The sequence below is a fragment of the Pteronotus mesoamericanus genome, unplaced genomic scaffold (genome assembly GCF_021234165.1).
Source record: "Pteronotus mesoamericanus isolate MK-2021 breed Mesoamerican mustached bat unplaced genomic scaffold, CSHL_Meso_final scaffold_85, whole genome shotgun sequence".
NCBI lineage: Eukaryota > Metazoa > Chordata > Mammalia > Chiroptera > Mormoopidae > Pteronotus > Pteronotus mesoamericanus.
The window spans coordinates 27,476,690-27,499,050 of record NW_026555329.1 but is presented as its reverse complement, the minus strand read 5'-3'; the positions used below and the strand labels follow the sequence as shown (position 1 = coordinate 27,499,050).

Below are 22,361 nucleotides of genomic sequence, written 5' to 3'. Positions count from 1 at the left end.
GACGAGTTCCACTCTCATGGATCGTACAGCCTAGCGCAATGGAAATGCTCACCCAAAGAGAAAATTAAAATATACTTTTGATAAAGTATATACTTACAGTAGTAGTTTTTAAATATCTTTAATAGTAAAATGGAAAGAACTTCCTATCTGTATTTTTTCTCTCATCAATATATGTGGGTAGAAAAACCAAATGATCAGTAAGCCCCTGTTAACATTGGAGTTCAATGGCATTAGAGCCCTGTACTTTACTTTGTTAAAATTGAAGATGTATTGGGTACCAAACTGTCATTCACTGATCTATGGCATTGCTTTGTTCTTTGGAGCAGGTAGCCTCAAAGCTTTTGGAAAAACAGAAATACTGTACAAAGCAACTAGAGCTAAATGAAAATCATATCAATATTCCTGGTTTTGACACACATGTTACTGATTCAGTGAAGTTCAGAACATTTAAGTAGTCTTCACAAAACCAATCTGCTCTTAGTGGTTGAGCAAGGTGACAATAAATCTCACGTCACAGCCAGATGCCCCTTCATATGAGGGAAAAGCTAACAACCCACTAAATCCTGCTCCTATTTGAAATAAATGTTTGTTCTGAAAAGAATTCTTTGTGTCTCCCTTTTAGTGTCTCTTAATACAATTGTTCATTCAGCCTGAAGAAACATTTGACTTGATGGTCTACATTCTTCCTCTTCACCCCAGAAAGGAAAGGAGTGGTTAGTTACTTTGAATCTAATAAATTTAAGATTAAGCCTCAAAGACTCCCTCAATGTTTGACTGTTAAATGAATGAGATTCCATACACTTGAAACCCTGCATTTGTTGCCAGAAATCCTGAATTGGGTGGAGGTGACAGGTTCTCTCACAAGAACGCTATATAGCTAAAAAATGGCTTCCCATAGTTTTAAAAAAACACTTACGAAGGTTTTTTTTTGTTGTTTTTTTTTTTTTAAGAAGAAAATCAAAGTTATTCAAGGTAGAACTTCATGGGGTAAAAAGAAAGTTGCCTTTGGGAAAGTCAATTTCCAAACTACTCCAGCATCCCAACCTACTCCAGTCTAAGGAGAAAAAACTTTTTCAACAGAGATAGCTTAAAACCAAAAATGGATCCAGATCAAAAGCCAGGTTGCCCTTCCCTCTGTCTCTGGATATTCAGCACAAATTCTTGCCCCACCCACTCCTCTTTTCCCTCAAGGAAACAGCCATTATATCAGCAGGGCAGTTCTGAGGTTTCTTAAATACAGTCAGATCTCCAGTGTATTCTCTGCAAAGCTAAGTAAAAAAAGTAAAGAAATTTCTATTCCTGCCTCCACCATAAATTCAGCTTCCTCCCTTGATCTTTGAATTCCCAGGACTTTTATGCTGCCTGTTAGTATCCAAAAATTCCGTTTATGAAATTCATTCTTCCCATAGTTTCCAGAAATGTTTTGGCTACGAAGCATTCCCCCCTCCACTCCCAAAAATATTTAAAAAAATACATCAAAAAATAAAAAAAAAAGCCTATTCTCAATTTGGATCAAGACTTGAGTAAAGTGAGCAAACTGTTTATTCCAAAATGAAAATTAGTCCCTAATGTTGTGGCTCACTGAGTCCCTTTGTGAATTGGTATTTGCTTCTCCAGCTTTGGTTCAAGGCAAAGAATGAATTTTCTCTTGGATTCAACCTTTGGAAAATCAATTTATTTTAAAATGGGCTCCACTGCTTTCAATTGATTTTCTGAGATTTGAGATTTTGGTTACCTCCACCTATCAAAAATGCCAAATTAACCTCTATATACAGGGGCAGAAAAAGGTAGGTTTATAGTTGAGAGTACACAAAACAATTTATTTTTGTATTATTATTTATTAATTATTGTATTATTTTTATACAAACAAGAGTAAACTTACTTTTGCCCACCCCGTATATACATTTAGTCTCCAGAGCTAGTTGATCAAAAATCAGCAAGTATATAAAAAAAATATTGGGAGCGGGGGGTAGGATGGGCAGGGGAGGGCAAAGGGGGAAAAACTGAGACAACTGTAATAAAATACCAATAAAAAATGATTTTTTTTAAAAAGTAGATGCTACTATGGTGGCTGAAAGTCCTGTTCAAGATCTGAGGTGAAGAACTGTAGTTGGGGCCTGAGGTGAGACTCAGGAATGCTATTCATATCATTAATATGTGATTATTCTCTTTGCTACTTAGCTTCAATATCAGGACTATTTCTCCTGTTGCCATCAGACAGAACTGTTTGTGAAAAAACTCTTAGAGTTTTGCACCCAAGCCCATGGCTAGGACTTGTTCTTAGATGTGCTATTTATTACCTATGTCATCTTAGTTCTTTAGACTCCCTAACTCTCATATTCCTTATATGTTAATGAAGATAATGCTGAAATATTCCTGGCAGGTTAAGGATTAAGATAAATTATTTAAAGTGTTTCACATAATACCTGACACTTAGAAATTATTCAATAAATGATTGCTATTATTATTTCTGAAAATATTCCCAAAGTTTTCATGACATTAGATTATTTATATTAAGGTGTAATTAAACATTAAAAAAATGAAGTAAATAGAACTTTACCAATATAAAAACAATAAATAAACTAAAATCTCTGCAAAAGACTACTTCAAAATTACAGGTGTATATTATATTATCATTATACAGTCCTATGTGAGAAGTCTAACCATGTTTTCCTTCTGCAAATGCAAGTCCCAGTTAGAAAATAAATAAATAAAATTCTCATTTAATCTTCTGCAATGGAATGTTGGAGACCATTTGGTCTGTTAGGTATTAGAACATTATCTATGTCAATAGTAAATCAGATGATACCTTAACAAGGAAACACAAATTAGAAACAAATAGAACCTGTTACAGAATCAGAGCTCTGCTCTTGCAAAGATAGGATGTGGAGTAGGAGTGTGGAAATGTTACACTGTCACATTTCCACCTACATCCATGCTTTTAAATCACAGGTTTATTCTTATCTGGCTAGTTTTCAATAGTAGATGTTTTATATAATCCATCACATGAGATTCATAATTTATGATTATGAAACCTTTTAAAATCTTATTTTGAAAAAAAAGGAGCTTTGTTATGATAATTTTTGCTATTAACATATTTTTAAAAAGTTAGCATTACAAATACCTTGTACATTTCCAGAAGAACAATGTGATAATAAACTTCCTCTGAAATAGTTGAGAGGATCATTCAGGGGAAGATTGACTCTACTTTGACAGTTATTTTTTTAAATTTCTTTCAAAGTATTGAGAATTTCTCCCTTTTCAAATTTCAAGACATTCTTAAAATTAAAATGTCATGTCCCAAATGAATGTGGATTTGTTTTCAATCAAGTATGTATATTTATTTTTTTACTATTGACACTATTACAGATGTCCCCCATTTTTCCCCTCTTTTCCCACCTCAACCCAGCCTCTGAGCCGCCCCCCCCAGCCCTCGCCACACTGTTTTCTATGGCCATGGGCTATGCATGTATGTTCTTTGCCTAATCTCTTCCAGTCCCCCAACCTCCTCCCCTTGGAGATCTGTTAGTCTGTTCCATGTACCCATGCCTCTGACTCTATTTAGTTTGTCAGTTTATTTTGTTCATTAGATTCCACATGTAAGTGAAATCATATGATATTTGTCTTTCTCTGACTGGCTTACTTTGCTTAGCATAATAATCTCCAGGTCTATCCATGCTGTCACTAAGGGTAAGAGTTCCTTCTTGTATACAGCCATGTAGCATTCCATTGCATAAATATGCCACTCATCTACTGATGGGCACTTGGGCTGTTTCCAGATCTTCATTATTTTAAATAATGCTGCTATGAACTTAGGGGTGCATATAATCTTTCTGGTTGGTGTTTCAGGATTCTTAGGATATATTCCCAGAAGTGGAATCATTGGTAGAGAGTCATACCTTAATGCACCATCTACTGATTCTAAAAAGTGAGACAAATGTGATTGAACAAATAATTCCTCAAGTTGAGATCACCACAAATTAATTTATAGAGCAAAGAGTTATGAGAATAACTGAAAAGATAGAAATGTTTTAAAAATATTAATTTAAAAATTATATCAATCAAAGTTAAGCATATGTATATCAAAAAATGTTAAAAAGCACATATTAGCCCATCTGTCTCCTCTCTCATCTTCTGTCCACCCCCAATCTAGCCCTCATATTAACACATTTGGTAGTTCATTTCCTATTTGTTTTCATATTTATATATGTAATATGTATATACTACTATCTTTTAAAATGTCATTTTTTGACATTCCCATTGAATTTCTGTTTATAGAAGTTGAGAACTGTCGTTTCTTTATGCCAACCCTCATTCCAACAAGGCTTCTGACATTATAATATGTCCATTTTTATAAAACATCTATTCAATGATTACAGTACTATTGCAAGATAATATTCTTCCCTATTTAGAAAAGTACTGTTTTCCAGTAGTACTTTCTTTCTTGGGGAAAAAAATGTTGCTTTTATTAATAATTTCCCAGTTGTTACAATTGCTTATTTTTTCAGTTTAAATTTTCCACACCTTCTGAAAATGCCCCCATAAAATTTTCAAATGAAATTCTGTCAGTGTTTTTATTTTTTCTCCTAGAGATATTCCTTTCCGGGCCTTTCTTTCTCTTCCTATAATTGGGACTGGCTGTTCTCTAGCCTGAGGAAAGGCTATTATCTCAATCTTCCTTCTACCTCTCTTCTCCTAAGAATCCCTTCATTCCCAGATCCCCTGTCTTCCCCCGTGACATACTTGCTTATTTTGGTGAGCATATCTCCTGGCATTTTCTCAGAAAGGTTGACACTGAGAATTAAAGTTTGGAAACTTTCCATGTGTGAAAGTGTTTCTAATTTACTTTTATTCATAGTTGGGGCAACTACAGAATTCTGGGTTGAACGGCATTCATCCTCCAAGCACTGAGGCAAAATACACTGTCTTTCAGATTCCAAAGTCACAGTTAAGAGGTCTGGTGCCATCTGTTTCCCAAGTCTGTGAATGTGTCTTGAATTTTTTCCTGATAGTTATCTGAATGACAGCTTCATTGTCGTTATCATGAAATTTTAAATAATTGTCCTGAATATGTCTTGGTTTTGTTGTTGGTACTCAATGTGAAGTCTGATCTGAAATTTCATTTCCAGTCATTCAGAAAACTTTTAGTTCGGTTATTCATTCGGAATAAAAAGATGCCAATTATCTGAAGAACTTTTCTCTCTGTTTTCTCCAGAAAGGTTCTCGGATCAACTGTACCAGAAGGATAATCCTGGTAGAGGTGTGCAGAGAATTTACATCAGAATATGCACCAACTTCCGAGAGGGAGATTAAAATACATCATAAAATCATGTTCTCCTGAAATTCAGGCAGTATTTATAGAACATAAGAAGTGAAATAATGTTTCTCATAAATTGTTTTCCTGTCATAACTTATTAGTTCTCTACTGATGACTTCATAATAGACACTGCCCAAAATAGCCCCACTGCTTCTTCGAAGTTGCAGTTCAAAATTCCCAATAGCCTGCTTGGTATTGTCATTTTCCTGCAACCATTGTATAATGACTTTAATGAATCAATGACATGACCTAGACTTCAGGCTCAAATTATGAGAATCATTTTTAGTTTCTCTTCTGTATTCCCCTACTCTTTTTCCCCCTATTTAAATAATTGAGATTTCTAGGTCTATTTACTTTCACTTACACAACATCCAGCTAAATTTAAAGCATTATAGATTATGTCATGCAAATTTCCTATTCTCATCCAATATTTTTTCCTATTGTCAGCCAGGCTAAGATCCGTATTACTAGTTCTCTAAATTACTCTAACTCATAAACAACCTTGTTCCATGGGCCCTTTTCTTGCTGATCCTTAACACATAATGCTGCCTATTTTATTTCCCCCCCACAAATCACAATCAAGTTAGATCGATTTCATGATCAAAATCCTCCAATGCCAGCATACACTTCATACAGTAAACCCTGTTTCCTCCAATGTTCAAAATTCAATTACATACCAAACTGCCTTTGAAATTCTTGAAAATGTTTATTTTTATTTACCCTAATTCTATGGCATTCATCTTTTTTTGCAGTTATTTTTGTCCCTTAAAAAGACTGCAAGTGCTTGCAAATAAGAATAATGTCTAAATCACGGCTGTAATTCATGACCACTTATTGCACATAAGCCTAGTAAACATGTAATAAAAGATTTTTCAACCTAGTGATTCTTGTTTGCATTAGTTTATCTACCTTCCATCTAAATCAGGATTTATTACAGACATATAAATAATTTCGAAAGGTTGGAGCATTGTCCTCTAACCGAAAGATTGCAGGTTCGATTCCTAGTCAAGGCACATACCTAGGTTGTGGGTTTGATCCTCAATCCCCAGTCCTGGTCCAGGCACATATCGGAGACAATCAGCTGATGCTTCTCTGTTGCATCAGTGTTTCTCTCTCTCCCTTCCTCTCTCTCTAAAAGCACTGAAAAAATGTACTTGGGCGAGGATAAAATAATAATAATAATAATAATAACAGTAATAATTTGGAGAGGTTAGAGTGCCATTTCAAGAACCAATTGTGACTCTAAGGTGCTGCAACCATAAGAGGTTCCCATTCTAATCTCTAAAGGCTCATGTGTTGGCAGGGAGGGGAAAGGTTATGAAACAAAACACTCTATAGCAGTGCTTCTTAGGATTTAGCAAGCACTGATATCAGCTGGGATTTTTTTTTTTTTAAATAATTCTCAGTTAGTAGTTTGGGAGGGGACCTGAGATTCTGCATTTCTAACAAGCTCCCAGGTCACGATGATGCTACTGGCCCAATGCAGTGAGGAGCTGGACTCCTTCCTTCTTTACACGAGCATTTCTCTCAGACTTTTAAATGATGGCATGTTGTAATTTATGCAAGATGACCAAGGTATTATTTTTGTCCTTTACATTTCTACATTGGTCAAATCTGTACACCCCTAACTTAAGTTATAAGTGATAAATGACCTGCTTAGTTTAAACCAATATGTGTATAAACGTTCCTTCATTTTCTCATACAAAGAAAGAAAATACATTTGTTTAGTATGTATTTACCTGAAAGGAAGATACAAAGATGACAAGCTATGTTTTACTATTGACTTTCAAGTAAATTTCCTGTTATCAGTGGCAACAGAAATTCTACCCATGATGTTTAAATATAATTATATTTTTAAAGACCTTAAATTTTCTTCATATCTTACTTCAATTAATTCAATAATATATTATTGTTCTCTCTTTGAAGCCTGACATAACATCCATTTTGTCCTTAAGAACATCCAAGGAGCCTTCCGTACATTATTTAAATTGATCTCAAGGAGAACCAGGGTTATCACTAATTTCCAAATAAGAAAACCTCAACTTGGAGCAAATAATTATTCTAATGCAGCACGAAAAGTACATGCCAGAGAAGGAGCTAAAAGTCATCTATGTCTTCTAACTCTAATCCCTATTAGCCACCTAGAAAAATAAGATTCTTTTTCAAAACAACTTTGTTTACATTTATGGAATACAGTATACCCACAGACAAGTTCATTCCAATTATTTCTTCTACTTCTCCATTCCTTTGGGATTACTGAACTATTTATCTTAAATTCTCTACTGTGTCTAGCACACTGTGATGTTAGTCAAATAAACCTCTTTATGAATATATTTCTTTTTAAGTAAAAAACACTTTAATTCTAATTTATACCTTTTTTCAAATGAATAGAATTAAATCAACATGTTTAATGGATTCTAACAAAAATGCAAAATGTATATTATTCATTCGTAAGAAACAGAAAGCCATTTGTCAAACTTTTTGTTAAAAAAGACCCAATAACATTCATTTTTAAAATCTTCATAAATTTATATTTTACACATGTATTAGAAGAATCTTACTGTAAAAGAAATTCTTTAATAAGACCAAAAGGATTAGAAAGCCAAATTTTAGATGTTATAAAACAAGCAGTTGCATATAAAACTTTTTATCTCTTCACTAATTAATAGAATAGTAACCAAGTACATATAAGGTCTGTTCAAAGAAAACTTTTTTAACCAAAATAGTTGACTGGATTTAATCCCCCCAAAAAATGTCTTTACTTAAGCTACGGCCCTTCTAAAGTCCCTTCTACAGTTGTGCATAACCAAAGACACATCCAAAAGATCTCATGACATAGCTCTTGTTGACCTTGCCAGGAGGACAAAACAGCCCATTGTAGACCTTAGTGACTTTTATTATCTTCTTCATTCCAGGAATGTTTTTGTAATGATATTTATATGGCAATATGACAGCATACATTACTTCATATTATTGTGCAACTTCTACCACTTCGTGAATCTCCACAGTAATGTTTACAAGAGTGCTCCACATACACTGAAATAGGTTTTAATTATTATTAAAAATAAGGTTGGATACAGGCAAATTAGAGTACAAACACTATTGAACTGAAAAAAAGTAGGAGTCTTAGACCAATTTTTTAAATTATCTACTTATTTGACCCTGGGATTATTATTTAATCTACCTGGAGCTTTATTTCCTAGTCTTTATATATCAATTTCCTAAACATGTAGTACTTACAACCTGTTATCAAATGGAGCACATTTCTCCTTGAATATATTTAATATTTGTGTACCCTCTCCTTACATCTAGACAAAAGTTAACATTGAAAATGAATCAGATAATAGTTTATTATGCAAAATAAGCCACTTTTACTAACTTGTGTTCTAAAAGTAGCCTGTTTTTAGAGGGGAAAGATGGAGTTTCATTAACATTTTCTTCAATAGTAATGGATTATTCCACATCTCTTCTGAATCATCAATTATTCCTCTGTTAGATCATTTCAATTATTATATAAATATGCTGTTACTTAGCACACGAAAAAAAAACCCAAACAGGTCTCTTGATCACATTGTCCTTCAAGCTACTACTGCTCATGTCTCCTTTATAGGAAAAGTTTTTCAAAAAGTATCTATAGTTGTTTCTAATCCCTTAGCCTTTAAGAATCCATCCCAACTGTGCTATAGTTTCTACATTCAGATACTGCTCTCATGAACAACAACGAACTTTTGATGTTAAATCGTTAATCTTGATTTATCATCTTTCACAATATATTAGCTGAATATGACACTGCTGACAACCCCTTTTCTTTTACTTTCATTACTTCCTCTACACCACAACTCCTAATTTCTCTCCTACACACCTAAGTAATTCTCTTCAGTTTACTGTGATTCTATGCCTCCTTTCTTTAATTTCCTGACTTGAGAGTATCCCCAAACTCAATCCTTCAAATCATTCTACATCTTTTTGTCATCTCATAGTCTCATGAATTTAAAAATATATATAGGATAGGACTTCCAGTCAAGATGGAGGTGTAGGTAAACATACTTCGCCTCCCTGCACAACCATGAGAAGGATCACAACTAACCTCAAAACTAAAAACACCCAGAACTGCCAGAAAATCAAACTGTATGGAAGGCCGACAACTAAGGGTTTCAAGAAGCCATACTCATCCAAACAGGTTGGAGGGGCAGAGATGGGGAGCCAGGGCAGAAAGGAGATGGTGTAGACATAGAGAGGCAGAGGTGGCCAGGCGGCTGTGGAGAGGAGGCACCAGCAGCAAGGCAGAGGCAGTGGCAGGCAGAACAGATGGTCCCCCATTCACGTGTGGTGGATAAAAACTGAGAGGGATACCTGGGATGAGAGCAATCCCAGCCCCAGGTAAGACTGCACAGCCCAGGGTTCCAGCATTGGGGAAATAAAGCCCCATAAATGCTGGCTGTAAAAACCAGTGGGGGTTGAGGTGACCGAAGAAACTGCCTGTCTCTCAGTCTGTTTAAAGGGCCTTTACGGTCCTACAACATAAGCAAACTCACCCACTCCAGGAACTCCCACCAGGGCAACAGCTAGAGGGGCTCCAGTCGCATGCAGGAAGTGGGTGAAGTGACTGAAAACTGGGCGAGTGCTGAGCAAGCCTCCAGCAGCCAGGCAGCAGCACTGTCCTCTCTCCGACTCCCCCCCTACAAACAGAGCCACAAAGCAGTGAAGCAGGTTGCCCTGCCCTGGTGAATACCTAAGGCTACACATACAATGTAACAGGTGTACCAAGACAGGGAGTCAAAGCAGCTCTACCCAATACACAGAAACAAACACAAGGAGGATACCAAACTGAAGAAACAACGAAATATGGCCCAATTGAAAGAACAGAACAAAACCCCAGAAGAAACTAAACAAAAAGGAGATAGCCAACCTGTCAGATGTGAAGTTCAAAACACTGGTGATAAGGATGCTCAGCGAACTCACTGAGTATGGTGAAAGCACAAGGGAAGAAATGAAGGCCACACTAAGTGAAATAAAGAAAAACCCACAGGGAACTAACAGAGAAGGGAAGGGAGCTGGGGTTCAAATCAACAATTTGGAACATAAGGAAGAAAGAAATAACCAGAACAAAATGAAGAAATGAGAATTCAAACAATGAGGAGAGATTAAGAAGACTCTGGAACATCTCCAAATGTGTCAAAATCCGAATCATAGGGATGCCAGAAGGAGAAGAGGAAGAGCAAGAAATTGAAAACTTATTTGAAAAAATAATGAAAGAAAACTTCCTTAATTTGGCAAAGAAAATAGACATACAAGTCTAGGAAGCAAAGAGAGTCCCAAACAAATTGGACCCAAAGAGGACCACACCAAGACACATCATAATTAAAATGCCAAAGGTTGAAGATAAGGAAACAATCTTAAAAGAAGCAAGAGAAAAGTAGAGAGTTACCTACAAAGGAGCTCTCATAAGACTATCATCTGATTCCTCAAAATAAACTTTGCAGGCAAGAAGGGACTGACAAGAAGTAATCACAGTCATGAAAAGCAAGAACCTATATCCAAGATTACTCTATCCAGCAAAGTTATCATTTAGAATGGAAGGGCAAATAAAGTGCTTCTCAGATAAGGTAAAGCTAAAGGAGTTTATTATCACTAAACCCTTATTATATGAAATGTTAAAGGGTTTTAAGAAAAAGAAATCAAAACTATAAATGTTAAAATGACAATGAACTCAAAACTATCAGCAACTGAATCTTAAAAAAAACAAACAAACTAAGAAGACAACTATAATATGAACAGAATCATAGATATGGAGGTCATTTGGAGGATTATCAGTGGGGTGGGCAAAGGGGGAGAATGGGGGGAAAAGATACATAGAGAAAGAAGCATAATTGATAGGAACAAAATAGAAATGGGGAGGTTAAGAATAGTATAGGAAAGGGAGAAGCCAAAGAACTTATGTGCATGACCCATGGACATGGGCTAAAGGGGGGATTGTGGAGGGAAAGGGGTACCAGGCAGCGGGGGGCAAATTGGGAAAAACTGGAGCAACTGTAATAGAATAATCAATAAAATATAGTTTAAAAAATGTATATAGCTGACAAATTTATATTTCCAATTGTCATCTCTCATAAACTCCAGAAGTTTTACACTCAGATGCCTTCTTGACATCTCACGTAGATATCTAGTAGCCTTCTCAAACAAATGTATCCACTTGATTTCCCCAAATCCACTTTTTTCACAGTTTTTGCCATCTCAGTGTATAGTAACTCCATTCTTAAATCAAAAACAAACAAACAAAAAACACTCACGGAGTTTCTCTACCTTCATTATCCTCTTCTTGTTCCTCACTACAACCAATCTGGTTCATAGACTAAATTATTACAATAGCCTCAAGCTTGATTCCCTATTTCCCTGATCTCTCCCTTTCAGTGTATTCACAGCACTGAAACCAGAGTGATTCAATGAGTCAGATCATGTTCCCTCTGTCCAAAATTCTTCAGTGGATTCTCATAATACTCAGATGAAAAAATCAATGTTTTAACAATGGCAGCAGTGGAAGGACTGATCTTCTTCCTTTCTCTTAACTCTTTAATTTAATCAATCTTTCTTCAGCAATCCCACTGTTGTTTAGCCATACTGTCTGTCTTGAACATGTGGATACTTTTCACCTCAGGAGCTTTATGCCCACTGTTCCTTTTGCCAAAAAAAAAAATCATTTCCCAATTATTTGTATGACTTGCAACTATCCTTTAAATAGTTGGGAAAACATCACTCTCTCAGTAAGCTCTTCCAGGACTACTACACTTCGCCACTCTCTAGCTAACATTCCTGATTCATTTTTCTCCATTGTACTTATCATCTTCTGTCTTGTTATGCAAAGTACTCATGTATGGTCTGCCTTTTCATATCAGAATATAAACTACATGATGACAGGGACTTTTGTTTCTTCCGTTTGCTGATATATCCCCCTTTTGCCAGAATAAGGCTGGAAACATAGTGAACATTCAGAAACTATTGTTATAAAATGTTGATGGTTGAATATCAAATGCACAATAAAATTATCCTTGATCTATTAAACCTAGGAAAGCCCAAATGCAGAGCCTCAGTTTACAGAAAATATATCTGGGAAAACCAGTGAGTCCATTCAAATATGTCACATTCACCAAAATTAAACCATCAATGACTTGCCTTATAGAAAAAAATATATATATAATATGGGAATTCTTACTATAAGATTGATAATGCATCTTCACTAAGTACTGTAGGGAAACATTTTCACAGCAAACCATCTTCTTTTCCCACTATTTTTTGGGGGAAAAAAAGCCAGACTACCTATCTGAACTCCTGAATGATTTTATGATTCATTTTACCCAACTCCAAGGGCTACCACATGGTCAAAGACACTACTCCAATCAGGGTCAACAATGACCTTTTTAACTGTAAGAGCATGTTAACAGCTAGAAGACCACAAAATAAAAACCCTGGAAAGTGCCTCTAAAAAATTCACAATCTGTGGGTGGTACTTGATTGAGGGAAACCACTGCTAATCGAAAATACTTTGGGAATAAACAGGAGCAAGTTTAATATATGTATGTTGTAAACTCCCAAGAGTAAACTATATAATACTTTTCAAACTTATTTATGTAGGGAAACATTTGGTCTGGGAACAACCATTAACATCTTTCATGATAATGATATTTCATAAAAAATAATCATTGACACTTTATTAAGTGCTTACTATGCCAAACACTTTCAACCTTATTAGAATTAAATCAATTAATGCATTTGGATTTACTGTTACATTTACTCTGTTAAGAGTAAAAAAACTGCAGCACAGAAAATAAACATACAAATATATCAAAATTAGTTACAGCAGTTAATACCCAGCAATTTGGCTTCAGAACCTACTTTCTCCCACTGTTATACCAAATTGAAGTAATTGAATTAATACTAGAATAGTCAGATCAAAGGAATTGGATGAATTAAATAGCCAGGAATCTCTACTTAAGACACATCCTGCATTTCACAGCTAAATAATTTTTAAATAAAGAAAAATGGAAGGTCTTATCCACTCATTTCTCAGAAAATTGCAACAAATTAAAAAACCATTCTATTAAATACATTAATGTTTCATTATTTAAGACCAGATAAAAATTTTAAAAGTGATTTTAAGTTTTTTCTTTTCCAGGAAAATACATGTAAGTTTTGAGGAACAAAAAATGATTAATACCACTGGTAGTTATTATTTAAAATAATATATATTTGGCCATAAAATAGCATATGGCCAAAGAAGTAATGGTGAAATAATGCATTTGTTTATATATTGATATTTCCTGAATATATAATATATCCCCCAAGGGCACAAGGTGGCAAGAGCACGGACCTTGAACTAGAGGAATAAAAACACACAAGATAGTTCTGCCACTTAATGGCTTCTTGCTCTGGGGAAAGGCCTGAAGGCTCTGAGTCTCAGGTTTCTTACCTGTAAAATGGGTATAAAGAGTATGGTTTTCAGGGTGTCATTAATCTTCAACATGATATTGTCTAAGTAGGGTTCCTGGACCCAGTCACTCTCTTGCTTTATATTCTTCATAACACTTCCCACTATTTTAAATAATATTCTCTTATTTGTTTACCTGTTCATTATCTGTCTCTCTATTGGGAAAAGAAATTTAAGAAGGACAGTGACTTTTTTCTGACAGTGCCAGATACATAGCTGTTGGTCAGTGTACAATTATAGAATGGCTGAACATATGGTAACTGTTAAGTGGGTTAGTTTCCTTCTTTATGTCTTGTATGTGTGAGTTCAGTGTTGACCAGCTGATGCCTTGTAGGTTTACTGTGATTCTTTGAGATAACAATATTTTGGGGGAAAAAAATATTCACATGGTATTGATGTCCAAATTCTTGTTATGCCAGTCTCAAAAGGAAGTGGTTAGAAAACAGACTATATAGACTTGGGGTGGTGAACACACAATAAAATATACAGATGATCTATTATAGGAACATATACCTGAAACCTATTATGATTTTATTAACCAATGTCACTCCAATAAATTCAATAAAAATAAAAAAGATATATAAATATGTAGATGACAGAGCTTATATCTATATCTATTATATGTCATTCAAATGTAAGTCAATACTGAAACCTAAGATGTAAAATTTTTTTAAAAAGATAAACTATAATTCATCAATATATATGAATGTTTATATAGTGGTAAACTTTCATTTGCTCTTCCCTTTTAAAAGTGTCTGTCCATTTCCTCTTTAGCTATGTTACTGACCTCATCTTCTGGAGCTTTCCAAACAAATAACATTGCAGATACTAATTATTTCTATGTATAAATATCCTTCATGAATTCCTTCATGATGATTGTGAAATAGAACATGTTTACACTATTACAAAATTGAAGTAGGTTATCTCTCAAAAATCATTTTTACTTCATCTGTAGTATAAACTGTACAAGTCACTGTAAGAAACACAGCTTGTAGGAATATATATATAAACTATATATATATATAAAATAAAATATATGTATCTTATAACACAAAATCCAAAAATACAGAACATCCTGATCCAAGACTCTTTACTCACTACTCAAGAAACAGATTTAGCATAAAAAAATGTGCAAGAATTCAAAATATGCAACTGAACAGAAATCTCTTTATACAACAATAGAACCAAACAAGCTACTGTGGATTTAGAGGTTCAAAGCTAAGTCTTTATCAAAAAGCATTCTTTGGATAAAATGGTTATTACATTTCTGTTGGCCTTTAGGAAATCCCTCAATATAATCTTCCAGCTGTTTGAAATAGCTAAGTCTAGTTAGTGATACTGGCTCTATTTCTGATCAGCACCTAAGGAAGTGGTTTTATCTGTTCCAGAAATTCAATAAAACCATATAAAAACTCAAAATTAGTATGGTGTCTTAATTATTTAATTCATGATATAAATTCCAGACAAATACCAACATATAAAACATGTGTAATGGGCATAATATGCTAATTCCACTTACAGTTTTATTTGACACCAAATTAGCTTTTATTATTGACATTTAATTTAAGCTGAAACTAAGTTGTTTTAACTATCGAGGTTATTAAAACTGCCAGTATAATTTTTACCTGCCAAGTTCAGAATAGAGGAGTCTGAGTTCCCTACATTCAATACTTAAGGTATTAAAGAAACCAAGTACACTCATATAAAAGAAAACAAAAGAAATAAATCTTTGAGCATGAAACTTGGCACTCTCTGTCTCCTCTCTCTCTTACTTATGTATGTACATATATGTATTATATATTCATAGACACAAGATGATTAACTATAACTAATATAAGCTGTATTTTATATTAATTTAAATATTAAAACAGCATATTTTATTCCTAAAATAGTTTTTTCATCCTTATAAGGCTTTCATGCTGCCCTTTTTAAATAATAAAATATATATATATGCTTGAGAAGTTAAAGGTATTTTAGTGTCTTAATTTTTTAAAGATACCTTATCATGTAAAAAAAGTTCCCTCTATGTAATCGAACAATAAAAAATTTTAAAAAATAAAATAAGACATAAAGAAGTTCCCTCTAGGAATAAACTAATTAAGCAACTATATGAAATAATTTTTTTGTTTTTTTCTTAAAGTAAAAACTGATTACAACTTGAAGAACAAAATTTCCTAATATGTTCCTAAGTAGTTTATAACTGTTAATAATGGAATGAAAAGTGTACATACACAAACAGTTTAGACATCTATTTTCTTCACAGAAGTAACAAATAATTGGCCTTTGTGTTTTATAATTATTTTATTAACTGTTGTCAATACTGTAAACATGCCAGTGAAGTCAGCATGCATTTCTAAATAAAAGAAATACAGTAATCAAACAGATAACCTGAAAGCATTTACACACAGTTACCTTTGTAAGTTAGCTTGAGTCGTGGAATATTTTGCTTGGAAGTTCCAATGACTGGGAGAAATAGCAGGATCATGCTTAGCATCATCAAGGCATTAAAAAGGTAAAAATAGCAGCTTCTGGACTTTGGTCTCTCATCTCTATTAGCATTCATGATGAAAACAATGTTCCCTTTGAAACAGTGGAAACAATCTAAAAATAAGAAAAGAAATATTAAAACAGCAGTTTGTAGATTTTCCAAGACCTACCAAGTTATATTTTTTATGAATGTATATAGATTTTAAAAAACAGCTGCTCCTTCTCTTTTGTTTTGCTCTTACAAATTGTTGTCAGGGAAATGAATCAAGAGTGAGTAATAAAATTCAGGTCTACCTTTAATCAGTCGTAGAAATGAGTGTATGACTTAAAATCAACAATTTACCAATATGTTAATTAGCACCTCTTCTTCCACTTAAGTTTTCATGCAAATGTAGAAGGAATAAATTCTTTCTGGAACTTGATGAATCCTTTGATCAGATAAAAACACCAGTAGAAGCCTCATCCTTCCCCATATCACCCCCAAAGGAAAAGATTCTCAAGCATAAACAAATAAAAACTGTCATTTTGAGGGAGTTCTTCTTTTGCTTTTGACTTAAAATGATAATTAAAAAGTCTACCTACAGCTGGGAAAATTGGACATGATCAGGCCAGGGCCGCCAGAACAATTTTAGGCCTTGGACAATGCAATCTTAGTTGCACTCTATACTCTTCTACATAGTACAGCACTGAATAGAAAAAAACCACCTGTAAAATAAAGGGTTTATAAGAGGAAGGCATGGTTATTAGCTAGGTTATCACAAATAAGCTGTCTTGGTTGTCTTTGTTAAGACATGGAATAAATCAAAACACATATTTCAAAGTAAACTTAATAATAATAATTACAAATAACAATCATTGAACATTTATATATACTATGCAGTTTTTTTAAGTGTCTTACATAAATTAAATGACCTAATGCTATTAAATTAAGTAAAGGAGGCCATTAGGCAGATGCAGTTCTAATGCTGTGGTAGCCTACATAAGGAAACCAAAATTTAAGCCTAAGAATGACTCAAAGTTATAAACTCAGAATGCTAAAGAAATCCAGTCACAAACAGCCAACTAAGCCTTAAACTCCAGCCAGTCAAGTAGTTTCCTTTCTTTGCTTCTGCACTTTCTCTACATAAGTCTTCCCCCAACTCCTGATGGTAGAGTGCCCTTAACATTTCTGGTTTGGCCATGCCCTAATCAAATTGATTTTTGCTCAAATAAACTTTTAAAAATTTTAATAAGCCTCCTTTTATTTTTTCTCAATGACAATAACAGCCAAGAATCATAGGTAATTATTTCACAGATGTAGAAACTGAGGTATGAGTTTTAAATAGTTTTCTCAAGGTCACATGACAAATAAGCAATGGATTAAACCATTTGATATTAGGTAGCATGATTCCTCCAGCTTTGTTCTTCTTTCTCAGGATCACTGTTGCTATGAGGGGCCTTTTGTGACTCTACATAAATTTTTGGAATATTTGTTATAGTTCTGTGAAATAGGTCATTGGAATCTTGATAGGAATTGTGTTGAATCTATAGATTGCTTTGAGTAGCACGCACATTTTTAATGATATTAATATTTCCTATCCATGAGTACCCTTATGTTCATTGCAGTATTATTTGCAATTGCCAAGATATAGAAGAACCCCAAGTGCCCATCAGTAGATGAGTGGATAAAACAACCATGGCACATTTACACAATTGAATACTACTCGGCCATAAAAAATGAGGAAATTTTTACCCTTTGCAATGTGACAGCATGGATGGACTTGGAGAACATTATGCTAAGTGAAATAAGCCATTCAGAGAAAGACAAATACCATATGATCTCTCATATGTGGAATCTAATGAACAAACTGAATTAACAAGCAAAATAGAGACAGACTCATAGATAGCAAGCAGAATGACAGCTATGGGGGAAGGGCTTAGGGGTGGCGGGATCAAGCTAAAAAGAAAAAGGACTCATGGACATGGACAAGAGTGTGGTGATTGCAGGGAGTGGGTATAAGGGGATAAATGGTAATAGAAAAAAATAAAAAAAGACTTGGCAAAAAAGATAAAGTACAAATTTTATGTTTTTCATAAAATGTCAAACATGGTTTAACAAATTATATTTTTTCAGTTACTTTAATTACTTTCAAAGATACCTATAGGAAGTACCAAACTATTGTCTTGTGTGTATATATGTACTTAATTATTGGATTTAGGAGATTATTATAAACACAAATAATCAAGCTGATTTAGATATTCATCTAAGAATATTATACTAAATATGCCATGTATCACATATTTTATTAACTGGTCATGACATTTCCTGATGGCTTCATTTAATTAGATGTAATTTATTAAGAGAAAACAGGAATGTACTTCTAACAAAAAATCTATATAATCAGGAACATTTTATGAAAATTTGTTTTTAAAATGTCATTAATATGTATTTTTACATAAAACTAATAAAATCCTTACTTAAATAACATTTAAAACAAACTCTTAAGAAGTATAGAATTGTATTATTTTAAAGCTAATAGGACAACATGTTTATGTTATTGTCACAAAACAGAGTCAGTTTATCTGTCTACAGAAAAATTTATCAGGATTAATTTTAAACTGTGTTTTGAATTGCTCAATATCTTAAGACATGTGTCCTTGTAACTTTTCAATTTGACAATTACATAGTAAAACAGATAAACAGATACATTCTTTGACTGCCAGATTCTCCTTATAAACATACTGCTTGTATGCAAATAATATATATATATATTCACACATACACATATAGTATATACACACGTGTGTGCATAAAGAGACAGTTCAGGAAAACAGTGAAACCTAGTTAAGATTTCCTCAAAAGCTAGAAGCATCATAGACTCGAGGAGAAGGCAGAGAGTTAGCATACTACAGTGATATGGAAAAGAGGAAACCAAAGAGGAACTTGACCTAACTCTTAAACATGTCTCATGCCTGTCTTGGTACCTAATATATTATGACACAAGCTATGCTGTTACTCTGCAATGCCTTTGATATTAGATCATGTGTGCTGCTTCTATCCATATTCATCAGGTTTCTTTAATTCCATTTGCCTGTTCCTTTCACTTTTGCCTATACCCAGGTTAACAGAACATATGTATCTGATTGCAGCAGATCCACAGCCTTGACACACAAACATGTATTCTTCCACCTAGTCATGCCCTCTGGAAAAAAAGTGAAAGGCAAATTGAATGTAGAGATTAAGTACATATTAAATTTCTTATTAGGCTCAGTTTTTCTGAACCTCTGGACATGTGAAATACTGCTTGTTTTCATGACATGTAACAATGCATGTAATGTGAATGTATGTTTATGCACAGAGGCAAAAGAGAGGAAACTTTCCATATGTGCATTTTATTAGCAATAATGACTTCAGTACAGGACATTTCCTGGGAATTAATGGCCAGTTGGGGTTAATGGCCCTTGGCTATGTATTGAGATATCTACTCCTCCAACTGGTCATTAATCGCTATGACATGCCCTGTGCCTCCAACACTATAAGTTAAGAAGATTGATGTTTTGGTTTTCAATGAACAGTAGTCATACTGTTCCTTGTAACCCAACTCATTAATATTGTTAAATAAGTTAAAAATCAAAGCACTGCTCTACTTGCTACTATGACATTCTGATAAGTACCTACACGTGCTGAAACATATGCTAAGGGTGAGGGACAAAATAAAACACAAATCCTGAACCTGCTGGAACTTTTTTTTAAACTTTAAATATTTTTCTGCTATAAAACAGTCACTCTCAAAAATCTGCTGCTCCTGATTCTTTGTTTTTCTTCCCCAAAATCCTTTGAATTCAATAGCGAATCTGTTAATTGAAATAATTTATGGGTTAAATGCATTGCCAACAACCTCTCCACTAATCTATTGATATTTTGCTATCTTCTGGTGCACGTTTGTGTATGTGTGTGTGCATTTTGTATACGCACAAATGTGTGTGTCCTGCATCTGGGAGGAATTATAGACAGAAGTAGGTGTGATTTAACCTCAAGTGGGTGGATTTAGTGAATTGCATAGGTTATACTGCATGCTACCGTCTGTAACAAGCTCGACCTGGAGCCAATTAACTGCATGTAATCTATTCCAGATGTTCACTGGGACAAACAGCACTCTTGGGGATCTTCAGATGTGGAGCCAATGGGGAGTGTTCTGATTATGAGAGATTTTTACACTGTTCCACTAAATCAGAGATCCAAATGCATAATCTAATACTTAAGAAGGCCTTATCCCATTCCCCAAAGGAATGCAGAATCCAGAACTTATTAGGTAGATGCAAACTCATCAAAAACATTATTTAAGGAGCAAGGTATATAAAATTATATACATGAACTTCATTGATTTGCCTTATTTAGGTATATCCATTTGTTCCAAAAGCCATTAAACAAGATAATATAAAATTATGGTGAAAAAGTAGATTCTATAAATAGAACAAAAATTAGTATGAGTCTTCACATATGAAAACCTTGAACACTTAGATTTAGGATTCTTTCTGAGGGCTGTGTGTGTGTGCGTGTGTGTGTAGATAGGTAGGTAGGGGAAGGGAGGGAAAATTTTTTTTAATTTATAAAGAACTATTTGTTCTTCATATCTTCATGGTGCACACATGATCATTTGAGAATTTTTTTTAAGTTTTCTGGTTGGGTATACAAGATTGAATTATTAGTAACATTACTTCATGGCACAAATATAGACAAGAAACCAAATAGAAATTATAGAAGAAACTTGAGAACTAAAGGGACAGTATAGGCAAACAAAAAGAAGCTTTATGTTAGCAGAGGGCTATTTTATATTCCACTGATCAAGGGTGGAGATATCAAAGAAGAATGCAAGCAGTATGTCCAAAGATCCACTGAGATAGAGCTTAGAAATGCTAAAAGTTTCGTATACATTTATTTCATCTCATCCTTTCTGAATTCCTTTCTGTGTTTTCTAATATACATAATATCCTGCAACTTTAGTACAGTCAGGGGTATTCAATCACTACTCAAGTGTACAGTACTGTTACCAATGAGTAGAATTTATAGGGCAGCAACTTTTGGTCGAAAAGTTTTAACTGTCCATTAACGGGCTTCATTGTTTTCAGATGTCATGAATTCCTCATTAAGTGATACATTCCCATAGTGCCTGGAAGACTGTCAGATTTTTCAGATATCATGTGGAAGACATTTATTTTTAATTAAATGTTAATCTACTTCCTAATATCTTTATGATAATAGCCAGTGATATTTCACTACATACCAAACTAAATTTTAACAATCAGTAATCAGTTGTAACTCTTTGTCAGTAAAGATAAATTACACCAGTTACATTTTTTATTTGCAGTGGTTTAAACACAACGTTTATATTTCTAAAATACACTGAAAGTATATTGTATAAATACCTGTTCAAAAAAACATCATTGTTATGTGTTGCTTGAGTTTACATGCCTTTCAGCTTTGCACTTAACAGCCAGATGAAATTCTTCAAAATCTTACCTCCAATGAGTCCATCTCAATAGAAAATAATATAACAGTAAAACTTGAGAACATAAATATGCAACCTGTTAGATTTAATATTGTGGACTGCATTTTTTTTCCTGAAGATAACAGTAACTACAAAACAATTTTATGTTGTAAAGAAATCCAAAAGTAATCAGAATCCACAAGGCCCAAACAGCTCAAAAAATTAATTAGCAAATTTACATAAAAATAATAAAATACTACTATAAATGATCTCATTGCTAGGCATCTTCCTCATCTTAAATATCATATCAATTTGCTATTTGAAGCAGAGCACTGATATTTACCAATCTGTAGGTCAGATAAAGCACCAGCAACATAATTGAAGTTGGTCTCTTTTAAGATTTAATTAATCCATAATGCAAAGATTTAAGATCTTCCTTTTCAAACTCTGACACTCTAAAGAGCAGCATTTCGATCCATACCCCTTTTCATGACCAAGATAATCTTATTCTACAACCTTTGGTATTCTGATGTGTTTTTTGAGAATTGTAGAATTTCAAATTATAGAACATTTGTCAATTTTAATGTCTTCCTTTTGTATGCAAAAT

The 22,361-nt window shown here is 33.8% G+C and overlaps 1 protein-coding gene across 2 annotated transcripts in view; it reads right to left on the bottom strand.

The window, feature by feature from the left end:
* SEMA3D (semaphorin 3D) overlaps positions 1 to 22,361 on the bottom strand; it is a 196,191-nt gene that overhangs the window by 108,439 nt on the left and 65,391 nt on the right. For both annotated transcript variants that reach the window (XM_054564632.1, XM_054564633.1), the window contains exon 2: positions 16,212 to 16,400. In XM_054564632.1, the coding sequence (XP_054420607.1) occupies positions 16,212 to 16,362 (151 nt within the window). In that variant the 5' untranslated portion in view covers positions 16,363 to 16,400. The remainder of the gene's footprint in view (positions 1 to 16,211; positions 16,401 to 22,361) is intronic.